The sequence below is a fragment of the Mobula hypostoma genome, chromosome 28 (genome assembly GCF_963921235.1).
Source record: "Mobula hypostoma chromosome 28, sMobHyp1.1, whole genome shotgun sequence".
In the NCBI taxonomy this organism is placed as follows: Eukaryota; Metazoa; Chordata; class Chondrichthyes; order Myliobatiformes; family Myliobatidae; genus Mobula; species Mobula hypostoma.
Genome location: NC_086124.1, coordinates 27,285,570 through 27,303,984, shown reverse-complemented (window position 1 = coordinate 27,303,984; position 18,415 = coordinate 27,285,570). Strand labels below are relative to the sequence as shown.

General features: G+C 42.9%; 1 protein-coding gene across 2 annotated transcripts in view; it reads left to right on the top strand.

Annotated features, from left to right (window-relative positions):
• The window catches only part of fam120c (family with sequence similarity 120 member C), a 68,209-nt gene that overhangs the window by 24,884 nt on the left and 24,910 nt on the right, over positions 1–18,415 (top strand). For both annotated transcript variants that reach the window (XM_063035285.1, XM_063035284.1), the window contains exons 4-5: positions 2,793–2,921; positions 15,129–15,231. In XM_063035285.1, coding sequence (XP_062891355.1) covers positions 2,793–2,921; positions 15,129–15,231 — 232 coding nt within the window. The remainder of the gene's footprint in view (positions 1–2,792; positions 2,922–15,128; positions 15,232–18,415) is intronic.

Here is an 18,415-nt window from a genome sequence, read left to right as displayed (position 1 = left end):
ATTTGTAGTTAAGTGTCTTTTCAATTTTGCTGGAACCTTTACTGCATTTGCAAGTTGCTTGCCACAGACTAGGCGCAATGTAATAGGACAACTTGGATCACCAGTCCACGTGAAACCCATTGATAAGTCGCTTTCATTGGGAAGGCTTTTTTGTGTCCGTTGATGTACGAATGCAGTGAAATTCCCCACATTGGACTGTCAGACATGTCTGTAAAACACAAGGGTTAATAAAATATTAAAAAATGGTAAAGTCCATTCAATGCTTGGAAAATTCCCTTCACACTCATCAGTGTATTGTCCTCTCCTCCATGCAATACAATGCTCACCAATTCTTAATGACCTTCCCTATTTCATGTCAAAAACTGAGAATGGACTTTACCAAGTAAGCAAGATCCTTCTGTGTACTGCACAGAACACAGGCTGAGAGACCCGTAACAAGATTGCTAACAGCTCTGCTCGGTCACTGCCTACCACTTCAACTGCTAGCATCATGCATTGTGTGAAGTTCAGAACAGGTTGTTTATTTTTTTAATGACTGTCTCTTGCGGAACCCCCAGCGACCTCTCGTGGAACCCTGCTCTTGACCATGTCTGCAGACCTTTATGCATTGAGTTGCTGCCACAGGATTGCCTGATGAGGTATTTGCATTAACGAGCAGGTCTACCTAATAAAGTGGCCACTGAGTGTGTGTACTTCTGCTAAAAGGAATATTCTTGTTTTTTTTTTAATTTGCTGGGCTTTTGATCTGTTAACCTGTCTCTGTCACTTTGCAGTCTCTGAGGCCTTACGCCAAATTTAGCGACCGTATTATCAGTCATTTGCATAAATCCTAGAGACATTAAGGCCTCAACACCAGTCCCTGTGGCACAACACTGGTTCTATCCTGCCTTTACAAGATGGCTAATTTATACCCAGACTGTTTAGTGTTAGCATGTCAATTTTGTTCAATACCAGTGTGTTACGCAAGTTTTATTTTCCACAAATTCCACAATGTGGCGTCTTACTAAGTGCCATCTAGAAACCCACGTGTTCCTCTTTATCCTGAGTGCGGGTCACTCAGCTCTCTGTAGAAGTAGCAGAGAGCTCAAATTGGTCAATCATGATTTTGTTTCATGTTGACTTTACGTGAGTGCTGTCAAATTTAGATTTAAAATGGATATAGCACCAGTGGGAACAGCTATTTCTTTATAATAATATGCTTCATTACTAGTGGAACCAGATCTGTCGCTGTATGACTCAGGGGGTACCATACCAGTGAGGACAGGTCCATCAGTGTATAACACCATAGTACTGTACCAGTGAGGTACGGGTCTGTCACTGTACAACACTGTGGTATGGTACCAATGAGGAAGGGATCTGTCACTGTATAACACTGGGATATGGTACCCAGTGGGGATGGGTCTGTCACTGTATAACACCGGGGTACTGTACCAGTGAGGAACAGGTCTGTCACTGTATAACACTGGGGTACTGTACCAGTGAGGAACGGGTCTGTCACTGTATAACACTGGGGTATGGTACCAGTGAGGACAGGTCCGTCAGTGTATAATACCATGGTACCGTACCAGTGAGGAACGGGTCTGTCACTGTATAACACCAGGATACAGTACTGATGAGGAAGGGGTCTGTCACTGTATAACACTGGGGTACGGTACTGGTTAGGACAGGTCCATCAGTGTATAACACCATGGTACTGTACCAGTGAGGACGGGTCTGTCACTGTATAACACTGGGGTATGGTACTGGTGGGGATAGGTCTATCACTGTATAACACTGGGGTACAGTACTGGTGCAGACAGGTCTGTCACTATGACACCGGGATATGGTACCGGTTGGGATGGGTCTGTCACTGTATAACACTGGGGTACGGTACCCAGTGGGGATGGGTCTGTCTCTGTATAACTCCAGGATACAGTACTGATGAGGATGGGTCTGTCACTGTATAACACAGGGGTATGGTGCTGGTGGGGATGGGTCTGTCACTGTATAACACTGGGGTACGGTACCCAGTGGGGATGGGTCTGTCTCTGTATAACTCCAGGATACAGTACTGATGAGGATGGGTCTGTCACTGTATAACACAGGGGTATGGTGCTGGTGGGGATGGGTCTGTCACTGTATAACACTGGAGTACAGTACTGATGCAGGCAGGTCTGTCACTATGACACCGGGATATGGTCCCGGCTGGGATGGGTCTGAGTAGGGAGTTTGTATGTTCTTCCTGTGTGCGTGTGGGTTTCCTTCAGGTGCTCCAGTTTCCTCCCACCGATGTGCTGGTTAGTAGGTTAATGGCTTATTGTGAATCATCCTATGATTAGGCTAGGGTTAAATAGCTGCTTTGCTAAGTGGTGCAGCTTGTTCCTTGCAGTACAGTATTGATAGGGATGGATCTAGCACCAAGATATCATTTTATTTATTTAGCAATATACCCAGAATAGGGCCTTCTGGTTCTAATGGGCCACAGCAACCCACTTATTTAACCCTCACTAATCACAGACTACTTGACAATGACTAATTAGGTTACTAACCAGTACGTGTTTGGACTGTGGGAGGAAACTGGACAAACTCTCAGAGGACACCGGAATTGAAATCTGAACTCTGCCCCGAGCCATAATAGAGTCACGCTGATCACTGTGTTCCCATGCGGCCCAACTCATTCTGGTGAGCAAGGGCCGGTTCCCAAATAAAACTTGTGCAATACAGACTCTGCCTGCTACGTAGTCTTTTTCATGTGCCGGAGGAGAAACAATTTGTTCAACTTGATTGTGTTTTATCTTCCCCACTGTGTGCAGGTCCGAGCCCACCAGCTGGTCCTGCCACCCTGTGACGTGGTAATCAAAGCCGTCGCGCTCTACGTCAGCAGCGTCCCTGATGTCCGCGATCTCGATGCTGTGGCCAAGGATGTCTTCAAACACTCTCGGGTTAGTAACAGCGCAACGCCCGGACTTAGAACAGGGCAGAAAGCTGCTCTCTCTCTGTTGGTTTGCAGTGCTAGTCATCAACCGCCCATCGTTCTTGGTCCTACATAAATCACCTTTATTATTCACTGCATGTTCTCATCAACTCTCTAGCAGCTCCTGCAGGAAGTTTTCAGTGGGCAGTTAACCTACCATATAACCATATAGAAATGATATACAGTGATACAGAATGATATAGAAATGATGTGAATGAAAATGTGGCAGGGTGGGTGAGTAAATTTGCAAAGATTGGTGGTGTTGTATGCCAAAGGAAATCTCAGAGTAAGTTTATTTTCAATGTGTGTGTATGTCACCGGAAACTACCGGAAACAAACCCAGACAACCAACGTGCAGAAGACAAACTGCAAATAGAAAAAACTTAATAAACAGCTTTGAGAACATGAGCTGTCCAGTCCTTGAAAGTGAGTCCTGTTAGGTTATAGAAAAGGTTACAGCAGGATAGAACTAATATAGATCAGTTGTGGGGATGAGTATAGAACTGGAGATGGAGTTTAATCCGAACAATTGTGAGGTGCTGCACATTGGGTGATCAGTGGAAGGTACACAGCTAATGGTAGGATCTGGGCTACTGGTGGCTGCATGAATCGTTAAGGTGGTAAAGAAGACATACTGCAGTTCACCTTCAGTAGTTGAGGCCCTTCAATTCAAGGGACAGGGCTTGAATTGTGTTCCAGCTTTATGGAACTTTGGTTAGACTAAGAATACTCTGTTTATTTCGGGTCACCTGATTATAGGGTGAATGTGTTTACCAAGATTCTGCCTACTTTGGAGCACGGTTGCTTTGCGAGGTTAGACAAGCTTGACACTCGAGTGGCAGAGACTGGGGAGAGACGGTTGCTGCTGCTATAGTTGTGGGGGCTGAGGGGGTCCGGGTGTTGTGAGGAGAGGTCAGATAAGCTGGACGCTTTCTCTAGAGCAGCAGAGGCTGAGGAGAGTTTTAAACAAAGTTACTAAAATAGGTGAGGCACAGATCGCATAGACAACCAGTTATTTTATTTCCCCAGGATCAAACTGTCTTGTACTTGAATCAAGGTAGATACGTTCTTGATTATTTATTTAATTTAGAGTAACTTTTGATCAGTCAGGTTCCGGGGAGAAGGCAGGAGAATGGGGTCAAGAGGGATAATAAATCAGCCACGATGCAATGGTGGAGCAGCTGAATGAGCCAAATAGTCTTTCTTATGCCCTAACATAGAGCAGTACAGCTCCTTCCGCCCACGATTATGTTTTGAAGCTAGGCTGTGATGTTTTAATGGCGTACTCAGTATTGACAAGTAATAGTACAATTGTTTGTATGTTATTAGCTTAGGTGTGGGCACGTGGCCAAGTGGTTAAGGCATTGGACTAGCGACCTGAAGGTCGTGAGTTCGAGCCCCAGCCGAGGGAATGTGTTGTGTCCTTGAGCAAGGCACTTAACCACACATTGCTCTGCGACGACACTGGTGCCAAGCTGTATGGGTCCTAGTGCCCTTACCTTAACATCGGTGTCGTGGAGAGGGGAGACTTACAGCATGGGCAACTGCCTGTCTTCCATACCACCTTGCCCAGGCCTGCGCCCTGGAGAGTGAAGACTTTCCAGGCACAGAATCCATGGTCTCGCAAGACTAACGATGCCTTATTAGCTTAGGTAGATTGTGTTTGCCTATTATTATTATGATGCAGAAAAACAATGAATTGTGAAAGTTCCACGAACTTTTTCTTACAACTGTATTTAAAGTGCCGGGGTGGGGGCGGGTGGGTGTTGAGTGGGAGTATAAAGGAGATGTGTGGGGTAACAGGGTTTGGTAGCCTGGACTGCACTGCTCAGGGGTGGTGGTAGAGGCGGATACCACAAGGACATTTACAGAGCACATGAGTATGCAGAGAAGGGGAGGGGTATGGTCGATGCACAGGCAAAAGGGATTAGATTAATTAGGAGTCATTGGTTCAATGTAGGTTGGCACAGCCTCGCTGGCCGAAGGACCTGTGTGAAACCCTCATTCTCATAGCAACAACAAGCAAACTCCCCTCAGGCACCCAAGGTTAACTAGGGATGCGCCACTTGTGATTTAAATTGAAATGGCTTCTGTTGAGGTAACCTTTAAGCATCTTAACCTTACTAGAGGTGGGAATGACTGAGTTACTGGTGATGGCTTAGAAACATAGGGTGAGATGCAATTTAAAAATGTCCAGGGGTGTACATTGAACTGATATTGGCTCAAACATGGTGTATGTACGAATATTAGCATTCATTTTGAGAGGACTAAGAATGTAAAAGCAAGGATGTAATCATGAAGCTTTATAAGCTATTGGCCAGATACCACGTGGAGTTTTGTGAGCAATTTTGGGCCCCTTACTTAAGAAATGATGTGCTGGCATTGGACAGGGTTCATGGGAATAATCCTGAGAATGAAAGGGTGAATGTATGAGAGGAAGCTGGCGACTAATGACGCTGGAGATATTCTAATGAGAGATGCAGAGGTGGTAGAGGGAATGAATGCATACTTTGCATCAGTCTTCACAGTGGAAGACATCTGCAGTATCCTGGACATTCAAGAGTGTCAGGGAAGTGAAGTTTGTGCAGTGAAAATTACGACTGAGACTTCCGGGTCATCAAGGGAATGGCAGCGTAAGGAAAAGGTCTCTCGACAAAAAAGAAGGTAAACTGCCCCAAAATCGAATTTAGACAAATACTTAATATTGCATAACTATATTAATAAAAGGGGCAAGGATGTCTAAGAACAAGAATAAAAAGTCCGCTTCAAAGGCTGATAAACATAAAGAGATGCAGCAAGGCGACGGGCCTAGCTCCCCCACGGCAAGCCAAGACGGAGATAATGAGGGGGAATCGGTGACTCTGTCTTTGATTCTCGGAGAGATTCGCGAGTTCCAACAAGATAACAGCAAACAGCTGGAAGATATTAAAGGAGAAATAGTAAAAACTAACTCGCGGATAGATGAAGCCGAAGCGAGGATTGTTGGGATTGAAGAGAAGCTACAAAACGCCGAGGAAGTGATAGCAGAAATGCTGAAGCTACAAGACCAGCTCCAGTGGAAACTAATAGATCAAGGCGGCCGCTCGAGAAGGGAAAATGTGAGGATCTACGGAGTTCCTGAAGGAACCGAAGGTAAACCCGGATTGATGATTCCCTTCGTGGAGAAGCTGCTTAGAGAGAACCTTGATATACCGGCCGCAAAAGACCTACAGGTAGAAAGGGCTCACCGCACGTTGGCACCACAGCCTCCGGCAGGCGCCCAGCCCAGATCGATTCTGATCAGATTTCTCAGTTACAGAACGAAGGAAGAGGTGCTTAAAAGAGCATGGCAAAAGAAAGGTTTCATGTGGAACAACTGCAAAATCAGTTTAGACCACGACATGCACCGGGGATTCTTGCCAGACGGAAGGAATATACGGAAACACGGAGAGTCCTGAAGGAAAACAACATCAGATTCCAGACCCTGTATCCAGCTCGGCTGAGAGTCTTTTACGACGAAGGGACAAAAACTTACGCTACGGTGGAGGAGGCAACGTTGGACCTGGCGGACCGGGGACTACCTATTAAAGTTATCACCCAACCGGAGTTGCTACTGGAGAGGATTCGGCAGAAGTCGTGGCAGTTAGTGGGGCGAGGACGCTCCACTCGAACCAGAGTGTCAAACTACAAGGAAAAGCTGCAAATATTCAGACGCGAATGTACAGAGAATACAGACTAATTAAGAGAAATGACTGAAAAGAGTAAATCGGACTTAAAAGTAAAATGAAAACTGGTAACTGAAAATAAACTAGGCGGAATCTGCCACAGCAAACTGTTGAGGCCAGTTCATTAGCTATGTTTAAAAGGAAGTTAGATATGGCCCTTGTGGCTACAGGGGTCACGGGGTATGGAGGGAAGGCTGGGTTCTGAGTTGGATGATCAGCCATGATCATAATAAATGGCGGTGCAGGCTCGAAGGGCCGAATGGCCTACTCCTGCACCTATTTTCTATGTTTCTATGTTTCTATAAATAGGAGAAAATTCTCTATGATTATTCAAACTGCTGAGGGCCCTCTAACACAGGGTGAAGATAGAGGTTATCCCTCTGAACTGAGGCGGGTCGGTGCTCAGGCCTCACTGTGGGAAGTCGGGAAAAATTTTCAAATGTTACACGTTCAGAAATGTCTAGGGTGTGGTTATATGTCTTGGTTTACTGTTGAGAAGGGATTGCTTACTGTTTGGTTAGAAAAGGAGAGTGCTTTTTTTCTACTAGAGAAAAATGCAAACTGAATTGGTAAAAATAATTTCCTATAATGTTAATGGGGTTTTGAATCCAATTAAAAGAAATAAGATTATGTCCAAATTGAAAAAAGAGAGGGCACAAATAGCTTTCCTCCAGGAAACACATATGAGCCAATCTGAACATGGAAAATTAAAAAGAATGGGCTTTAAGCATGTATTTTATTCATCATATAAATTGAGTCACAAAAGAGGGGTAGCTACTTTAATATCAAGTACTCTTAATTATGAACATATTTCAGAGACTAGAGACAAAGAAGGACGGTTTGTAAAAATCACAGGAAGAATAGAAGGTACAGAAATAACATTGCTGAATGTTTATGCTCCTCCAGGTAGTGAATGGTCATTTTATAGACACATTTTTGACCTAATGGTCAGTTCTCGAGGGGTAGTAATTTGTGGAGGGGATTTTAATATTAGATTAAATCCTATATTAGATTCTTCAAGAATAGTTACTCAGAATAAACCTCTGACTCGGAAAGTGAATTCATTGATGGAGGAGTTGGGAATTATAGATGTCTGGAGGGAATTACACCCTACTAGTAAAGATTATACATATTACTCTTTCCCTCATTCAGCCTATTCAAGGATAGACTATTTCTTTATCTTTAATACAGATAGACTCAGGATAAAAAACTGTAATATTGCAACAATTGATCTGTCAGATCATAGCCCAGTCTCTATGTCTCTAATCCTGGAAAGGAAAATGAGGAAAACACTATGGAGGCTAAACTCACATATACTCAATAACCCGAAAGTAATGGAGAGATTAAGGGGAGAAATCAAAGAATATCTAGACCTTAATGACACGGGAGAAACATCACCAGTGATTTTATGGGATACATTGAAAGCTGTACTGAGAGGGAAAATTATTTCCATTACTACTCACATGAAAAAAATCAATGCACAAAAATTAGCGACCTTCAAGGAAAATTAAAACAACTTCAAGTTGTAGATAGCAACAAAAGTAATTCAAATCGAAAACAGGAAATTGCAAAGTGAAATTGATGATATTTATACGTTGGAAACTCAAAGAAATTTTCTTTACCTGAGACAAAAGAATTATGAAGTAGGAGGTAAATCAGCTAGATTATTAGCATATAAATTATGAAAACAACAAGCAGACAATACAATTCATAAAATAAAGAATCCAAAGACAAAGCTTGTGGAGAGTACAATAGGGAAAATTCAAGAGAGTTTTGAAACATATTATCGAGAGCTGTACTCCCAACCCCGGGCCCCCAATGAGCCCTATATAGACAGTGTATTGAATTTTTTAGATCTACCTAAACTTACAGATTTACAAAATGAAAGTTTATTAGAACCAGTAACTGTCAAAGAACTGAATGTGGCCATCTCTAGGTTAAAGGCTGGAAAGTCCCCGGGTTCTGATGGGTTTACCTCAGAGTGGTACAAGTCCCTGAAGACAGAGTTAGCCCCAATACTACTTAACACCTTTAATTGGATCTTGCAGAGAGGAGAAACTCCACCTTCCTGGAGAGAAGCGATTATTTCAGTTATTCCTAAAGAGGGTAAAGATAAACTAGAATGTGGCAATTATCGGCCAATTAGTATTCTTAATTTAGATTACAAACTATTTACATCTATATTAGCGCGCAGATTGGAAAAGCTTTTACCTGGCCTAATCCATTTAGACCAGACTGGATTTATTCAACAAAGACAAACACAAGACAACATAAGGAGAACTCTGCACATATTAGAACAGGTTAATAAGAACGAGACAGAGACAATGGTAGTAGGATTGGACGCTGAGAAAGCTTTTGATTCGGTTAGTTGGGCATTCCTATACAGAGTGTTAGGAAGATTCGGCTTTCAAGAAAGGTTTATTAAAGTAATTCAGACTCTATATGACAGCCCTACAGCCTGAATTAAGATAAATGGGGACCTCTCTGACTCCTTCATTTTAGAGAGAGGCACTAGACAGGGATGCCCAATTTCTCCTCTCCTTTTTGCGCTATATATTGAACCACTTGCCCAACTAATAAGACAGAGCGAAATCGTAAAAGGTATCAACGTGGCAGGGATTGAACAGAAAGTGGTGTTATTCGCAGATGATGTTTTGGTCTATCTGAGTGAACCAGAAAAATCATTTATAGGATTGTTTACACTGTTGGATGACTTTGGGAAAATATCAGGTTATAAAATAAATGTAAAGAAAACGCAGGTTATGTCCCTAAATTATACACCATCCAAAAAATTGCAGGATACATACGATCTTAAGTGGGAAGCTAAATCATTAAAATATTTAGGAATAACCCTGCCGAAGGATCTTTCAACACTGTCACAGGTAAATTATGGGCCATTAATCTCAGAGATAAAAGCAGATATGCATAGATGGAATCTTATCCCCTTTTTAAGTTTAAATTCAAGGATAAATACTATAAAAATGAATATTCTTCCTCGGTTATTATATCTTTTCTGTACTTTACCAGTGGAGATGGATGATTATCAATTCAGGGAATGGGACAAATGGATTTCCCGCTTCATTTGGCAAGGAAGGAAACCTAGAATTCGATATAACACCTTACAGTTAGGGAAGGAAAGAGGAGGTATGGTTCTTCCTTGCCTGAGAAATTATTTTTATGCCTCACAGATAACCCCTCTGTTATATTGGTGTAATAGGGAATATAAGGCTAGATGGAAGGAAATAGAATTTGGATTAGTTGACAATTTTCCTCTTCAGGCCTCAATAGCTGACAAAGGATTGATGGCCCAGTTGGAAAAATTTAATAATGCTTGGATAAATCTTACATTAAAAGTATGGCAGAAGGTGGTTAATTCATGTGGAATTAATAACATGCTAAAACTCTTTAGATGGTGTGCATATGATACCGAATTCCTTCCCAACAGAGGAGATAAAAGATTTGAGCTATGGATAAAGAAAGGTCTTACAACCTACCTCTCATTTATAGATAAAAGAGTATTACAAAGTTTCCAAATCCTGCAGGACAAACATGGCCTAGAACATAATGACTTTTTTAGGTACCTTCAAATACGAAACTATGTTAACCAGAGTTGTAGATATACAGACCTATCAACAGTAGAATTAGAATTTTTCAAGATTCTGAATTCGGCTTGCAGTTCAATGCCTAGTAAATCAGTTTCTCGCCTATATAATGCACTCTCCCATGCTAAAAATGTAAATACACTGTATATTAAAGAGAAGTGGGAGAAAGAAGCGGAGTTGGTACTTTCAGAGGAGGCTTGGGGGGAAATCTGCAGCTTTCAATGGTCCTCGACTAATTCTTTGACTTGGAGAGAACATTGTTGGAAAAACATTATAAGATACTCCAAGACCCCATATCAGGAAAAATATAAAGATACAAATGTGATGTGTTGGAGAAGGTGCGGCTCCAAGGAGGCAAATCATTTTCATATTTTCTGGGATTGCCCTAAATTAAGTCTATTTTGCGAAGGTATTCATAGAACATTAGTTAAGGTACTTAGGTCCCAGATACCTCTGAACTTTGAGACGCTCTATTTGGGGCATGTATTGTTTCTTGAACAGAAGGAAGATATAAAGTTGCTGCAGGCCCTCTTAGCGGCAAGTAAGAAATCAATCACTAGAAAGTGGCTAAATCCAATACCACCTGCATTAGAAGATTGGCACGAAATTATCTTGGAAGTATTTAAAATGGAAAAGTTGACTTACTCCCTGAGAATTCAAAAAGAAAAATTTTATCAAATCTGGAATAAATGGATTGAATATATAACCCTAATGCGAGCAGACTTTAGATGACTCTCCTAATGATTTATACTGCTCTTCTCATCAACACAGTAATATTGCTAACGTAAGCACCCCTAGTCTAAATGTTTGTTTTTTTTTGGAAAGTAGAGAATTAACACAAGTAAAGGGAAAGATTTGGGAAAGGGATAAAAAAAAAAGAAAAAATTAAGTAAATAAGTACATAGGGATTGGATAATTATGTCTGCGGGCACGAACAAGCACGAACAAATTGGGATATAAACACCTACAATGGTTGGTATTTAGGCTTGTATGCAACATTTTGGACCAGTGGAAATGGTCCAGAAGGGTTGTATGGAAACTATTATTACCATTTTTCTTAACAACTAATTTCATTACTTAGCCTAATAGGTTAGATTTACCACAGTACATAATTTTCTATTTAAATGTTTATTTTCCTTTTATATCATCTCAATGTGTACTTAAGAATGTATAAATAATTGTAGTTTTATACATATAAAAAAATGGAAAAGGTTATATGTGTGAAAAAAGTACATGATAATTGTGAACTCCTTATCCAAATAAAAATAAAATTTAAAAAAAAGAAAGAAAATTACGACTGAGGAGGTGCTCAGGAAGCTTAATGGTCTGAGGGTGGATAAATCCCCTGGACCTGATGGAATGCACCCTTGGGTTCTGAAGGAAGTAGCTAGAAGGATTGCAGAGGCAATAGTAATGATCTTTCAAGAATCGATAAATTCTGGCATTGTACTGGATGACTGGAAAATTGCAAATGTTACTCCGCTATTTAAGAAGGGTGGGAGGCAGCAGAAAGGAAACTATAGACCTGTTAGCCTGACATCAGTGGTTGGGAAGTTGTTAGAATCGATTGTTGGGGATGAGATTATGGAGTACCTGGAAGCATATGACAAGATAGGCCGGATCCTGCATGATTTGGTGAAAGGAAAATCCTGCCTGACAAACCTATTGCAATTGAGGAAATTACAAGCAGGATAGACAAATAAGATGCAGTAGACATGGCATACTTGGATTTTCAGAAGGCCTTTGACAAGATGCCGCACCTGAAGCTGCTTAGCAGGATGAGAGCCCATGGAATTACAGGGAATTTAGTAGCATGGGTGGAGCATTGGCTGGTCAGCAGAAAACAGAGTGGGAATAAAGGAATCCTATTCTGGTTGGCTGCTGGTTAGGAGTTGAGTTCCACAGGGGCCTGTGTTGGGACTGCTGCTTTTTACGATGTACGTCGATGGTTTGGACCTCTGTATTAATGAATTTGTGGCTCAATTTGCCAATGATACAAAGGTAGGTGGAGGAGTGGGTAATGTTGAGGAAGCAGAGAGACTTAGATAGTTTAGGGGAATGGGCAAAGAAGTGGCAAATGAAATACAATGTTAGAAAGTGTATGGTCATGCACTTTGGTGGAAAAAATAAATGGGCAGACTATTATTTAGATGGGGAGAGAATTCAAAATTCGGAAATCCAAAGGGACTTGGGAGTCCTTGTGCAAGGTACCCTAAAGGTTAATCTCCAGGATGAGTCGGTTGTGAAGATGGCGAATGCAATGTTGGCATTCATTTCTAGAGGTATAGAATATAAGAGCAGGGATGTGATGTTGAGGCTCTATAAGATACTCGTGAGACTGCACTTGGAGTATTGTGTCCTTTATTTTAGAAAGGATATACTGACATTGGAGAGGGTTCAGTGAAGATTCATGAGAATGATCCCAGGAATGAAAGGGTTACTGTATGAGGAACATCTGGCAGCTCTTGGGCTGTATTCCCTGGAGTTCAGGAGAATGGGGGGGGGGTGGGAATCTCATAGAAACATTCCGAATGTTAAAAGGCCATATTAGATATGGCAAACTTATTTCCCATGGTAGGGCAGTCTAGGACAAAAGGGCATGACTTCAGGATTGAAGGACATCCATTTAGAACAGAGATGCGGAGAAATTACTTTAGTCGGAGGGTGGTAAATCTTTGGAATTTCTTGCCACAAGCAGCTGTGGAGGCCAAGTCATTGTGTGTATTTAAGGCAAAAATGGATGGGTTCTCGATTAGCCAGGGCATCAAAGGGTATGGAGTGAAAGCAGGGGAGTGAGGATGACTGGAAGAATTGGGTTAGCCCGTGATTGAATGGCAGGGCAGACTCGATGGGCCGAATGGTCTACTTCTGCTCCTATATCTTATGGTCTGATGGTATGAGGAATATTTGATGGTTCTGGGCCTGGACTTGTTGGAATTTAGAAGAATGGGTGGGGGTGGGGTCTCATTGAAAGCTATCAAATATTGTAAAAGCATAGATAAGAGTGGATGTGGAGAGAATGTTTCCTATGGTGGAGGAATCTAGGACCAGAGGGTACAGCCTCAGGATAGAGGGACGTCCATTTAGGACAGAGATGAGAAGGGATTTCTTTAGCCAGAGGGTGGTGAATCTGAAATTTGTTGCTAAAGATGGCTGTGGAGGCCAAGTCATGGGGTATATTTAAAGCAGAGGTTGATAGGTTCTTGTTTAGTCAGGATGTCGGAAGATATGGGAAGAAGGCAGGAGAGTGAAGTTGAGAGGGATAATAATTCAGCTGTAATGGAATCATGGAGCAGACTCAACGGTCTGTTTCCCCAGGATGGCAATGGCTAATACGAGAGGGCATAAGGTGATTGGGGAAAGAATAAAAGAATAGTGGAGATTGTCAGTGGTAGGTGTTTTTTTTTCTCTTGAGTGGTGGGTGTGTGGAACCCTAACCCTACCAGGGGTAGCGGTAGAGGTTAGATAATTAGGGGCATTTAAGAGACTCTTAGATGAAAGAAAAATGGAGGGTTATGGCTTTGTAGAAAGGAGGAGTTAGATTAATTATGGGGTAGGTTAAGAAGGTCCTCATGGGCCAAAGGACAGTACAGCTCATTACAGGTCCTATGTTCTATTTTACCTTCCTCGACTGCTTCGGACAGCTCATTCCAAGTATTCACTACCTGCTGTATAAAGAAGTAACCTTTCAGGTCTCTTAAATCTCTTATCTGATATGTATTCCCCTATATTTTGGACACGACACTCCCCATCCCTAGCCCTGGGGAAAAGACTGTGATCATCCCCCTTACCCATACCCCTCACTATTTTATAAGAGATCACCCTTCATTCTCCTGGAGGCCGACCACCTCTCGTATAAAGAGGCCATTCAGTCCTTTGAGCCTGTGTAATCCTATTCCCATCCTAATCTTTCCCTTGAAATTTCCCAGCTATGTCACCCCTCCGATTCTCCACCTAGCCTGCACATGCTTGGGGCAGCTCATTCAGTGCAACTCGTCCATATCAACCAAGTTATCTAACTGAGGCTGCATTTGACCCTCTAACCCAGGGGTTCCCAACATGGGGGTTCATGGACCCCTTGCTTAATGGTCAGGCCCCATGGCATATAACAGGTTGGGAACCCCTTCCTATCAATGCACTTGTCCAAACATTTTTTAAACATTGTAAGTTGTCCCCTCTTTTCCCAGTTGCTCCATATACTCACCATGGGAGTGGCTGACTAACCCTCAGACCCTTTGGGACAGGGAGATCGGATGAGCACCGGGGGGAGGGGGGGGCGGGGGGAGTACTGAACAGTCCTGGGGAGAACATAGTCAGCGCTGGGGGGTCAGGATCGAACCCACTTCACCGAAATTGTGTGGTTCAAAGTAAATTTTATTGTCAAAGTACATATATGTTGCCATATACAACCCTGAGGTTCATTTTCTTTTGGGTATACTTAACAAATCTATAGAATAATAACTGTGGCAATCAATGAAAGACTGCCCAATTAGGCATTCAACCAGAGTGCAGAAGACAATGAACTATACAAATACAGAAGAAGAAACAATAATATTAAATAATAAATATCAAACATGACCTGAAGAGTCCTTGAAAGTGAGTCCTTTGGTTGAAGAGCCTGATGGTTGAGGGATAATAACTGTTCCTGAACCCTGGTGTTGAGTGCTGAGGCTCTTATACCTTCCTGGTGCACAGGTGGCAGCGTACTTGGACATTGCTGTGTGGGGCAAGTGTCCTAGCCATGAGGGAGACTAGTCCCCAGTCAGGACCCCTGCTTTGCACTATCAGGTGTTAGTAGTCAGTCCTATCACTGCCCCCTCAGCACATTCATCTTGCAAGCTTTATAACGTTTACTTTTTCCAAATCCAGTCCAGGACAGAAGACAAAATAGAGCGATTCAAGCGGGCTGTGGAGTATTACGCTACTGCAAGCAAGCCAAGGCCGCTTCCTCTTGGACCCTCTCCATTCCTCGGTAAGCATCCACCTGGGAATTGCGGCAGCCTGGCAAGTGCGACACCTGCTGTTCTCCGGTTTTCTGGTGAAACATCTGGCACGGCTGGTGATCATTGCTCTCCCAGAACTGCCCTCAAGAAAGAGGGAATGGTACTGAGTTAGTTTTTAACAAAAGCACACTGTGTCCGCTTTATTATACACCTGTACCTAATAAAGTGGCCACTGAGTGTATGTTTGTGGTCTTCTGCTGTAGCCCATCCACTTCAAGGTTGAACATGTGCGTTCAGAGATGCCATTTTACACACCACTGTTGTAATGTGGTTATTTGCGTTACCGTCTCTGTCTGCTTGAAACAATCTGGCCGTCATCAGAATCATTTTTATTATCACCGGCATGTGATGTGAAATTTGTTAGCTTAGCAGCAGCAGTTCAATACAATGCATAATATAGAAGAGAGAAAAATAAATAAATAAACCAATTACAGTATACGTATACTGAATAGATTTAAAAACGTGCAAAAACAGAAATAGTGTATATTTTTAAAAATGAAGTAGTATCCAAGGGTTCAATGTCCATTTAGGAATTGGATGGCCGAGGGGAAGAAGCTGTTCCTGAATCGCTGAGTGTGTGCTGTCAGGCTTCTGTACCTCCTCCCTGACATTAACAGTGAGAAAAGGGCATGTCCTGGGTGCTGGAGGTCCTTAATAATGGATGCTGCTTTTCTGAAACACCGCTCCCTGAAGATGTCTTGGGTATTTTGTAGGCTAGTGCCCAACGTGGAGCCGACTATATTTACAGTCCTCTGCAGCTTCTTTCGGTCCGGTGCAGTAGCTCCCCCATACCAGACTGATGCATTCTGTCTGAATGCTCTCCACAATACAACGATAGAAGTTTTTGAGTGTATTTGTTGACATGCCAAATCGCTTCAAACTCCTAATGAAGTATAGCTGCTGTCTTGCCTTCTTTATAATTACATCGATATGTTGGGACCAGGTTAGATCCTCAGATCTCAACACATAGGAAGTTGAAACAGCCCACTCTCTCCACTTCTGATCCCTCTATGATGATTGGTATGTGTCCCTTCGTCTTACCCTTCCTGAAGTCCACAATCAGCTCTTTCGTCTTACTGACATTGAGTGCTAGTTTGTTGCTATGGCACCACTCCACTAGTTGGCATATCTCACTCCTGTACGCCCTCTCGTCATCACTTGAGATTCTACCAACAATGGTTGTATTGTCAGCAAATTTATAGATGGTGTTTGAGCTATGCCTAGCCACACTCATTGGTATATAGAGAGTAGAGCAGTGGGCTAAGCACACACCCCTCGGTTGATCAACAGCGAGGAGGATATGTTATCACCAATCTGCACAGATTGTGGTCTTCCAGTTAGAAAGTCGAGGATCCCATTGCAGAGAAAGGTACAGAGGCCCAGGTTCTACAGCTTCTCTATCAGGATTGTGGGAATGATGGTATTAAATGCTGAGCTATAGTCTATGAACAGCATCCTGACATAAGTGTTTGTGTTGTCCAGGTGATCTAAAGCCATGTGGAGGCCACTGAGATTGTGTCTGCCGTTGACCTATTGTGGCGATAGGCAAATTGCAGTGGGTCTAGGTCCTCGCTGAGGCAGGAGTTCAGTCTAGTCATGACCAACCTCTCAAAGCATTTCATCACTGTCGATGTGAGCACTACTGGGCGATAGTCATTAAGGCAGCTCACATTATTCTTCATAGGCACTGTTATAATTGTTGCCTTTTTGAAGCAAGTGGGAACTTCTGCCCGTAGAGGTTAAAAATGTTCTTGAATACTCCTGCTAGTTGGTTGGCAGAAGTTTTCAGAGCCTTACCAGGTACTCCATCTGGACCTTCTGCCTTGTGAGGGTTCACTCTCTTTAAAGACAGTCTAACATCGGCCTCTGAGACAGAGATCACAGGGCTATCAGATGCAGCAGGGATCTTCGCAGCTGTAGTTGTGTTCTCCCTTTCAAGGTGGGCATGGAAGGTGTTGAGTTCATCCGGTAGTGAAGCATCGCTGCCATTCATGCTATTGGGTTTCGCTTTGTAGGAAGTAATGTCTTGCAAACCCTGCCAGAGTTGCCGTGCATCTGATGTCGTCTCTGACCCCTGAGTTCTGTCACTAATGAGGCGTTTTCACTGGATGTTTTTTTGTTTTTCACACCATTCTCTGTAAACTCTAGAGACTTGTGTGAAGATCTCAGTAGATTAGCAGTTTCTCAGAGACTCAAACCACTCCGTCTGGCACCAACAATCATCCCATGATCAAAGTCACTTGGATCACATTTCTTCCCCATTCTGATGTTTGGTCTGTACGAGAACTGAACCTGTAGACCATTGGCAGAATCTATAGAAAGAGAAATCATTTGAGCTTTTGAGTCGGGGCCCTTTCTTCAGAGTGGCAAGACGGGCGCATCGTTTTGGGAGGGTGGGACAGTCTGTCCGCAGTTTCTGAGTCTCATTTAGAGCACTACAGCACAGAGGCAGGCTCTTTGGCCCGTTCTTGCAACTTGGAACTTGAATGTAAACATTAATCGGGCAGAAAACCCCCATCTCAGCTGCTGCACTGTTCAGTAGTACTGTAACACCTAATCTTCAAAGCCATTCCCCACACCCTTTCAGTGCTGGAAACACTCAGTAGGTTGGACAGCATCTGCAGTGATACAAACAGGGTTAAAGTTTCAGGTCTGGGATGTCAGAAAGATCACCAGCCAGTTTCTCTGTAGATGCTTCCTGATCCGCTGTGACTTCACCATGTCCTTTGATTTTATAGATTGGAATCCCTCCAGGGGCAACTGGGTGTGAAGAGCTTGCCCTTGTAAGTTGGGTACGGCAGCACTTGTGTCCGATGAGAATGCTGCTTAATTCTGCACTCTAGCCCTGGGACAAATGGACTCCTGTCATCAATCCTGTCAGACCCTCTCAGAATCATAACTGCCTTAAATTAATTGTGTCTCGCTAGTTAAGCTTGACCAGCTCTGCATCCTAGGATTCCAGTTCTCCACTTCAAGGAGATGGTAGTTAAACAGCACAGACACAGGCCATTCAGCTTAAGTTGGCTGTGCCAATTATTGTATCCACCTAAGCTTGTCCTGTTCGCCTGCATTTGGCCCAAATCCCTCTACAGCTTTCCTGTCTGTGTACCTGGGCAAGTGTCTTAAACATTGTAATTTTCCCTTCCTCTAACA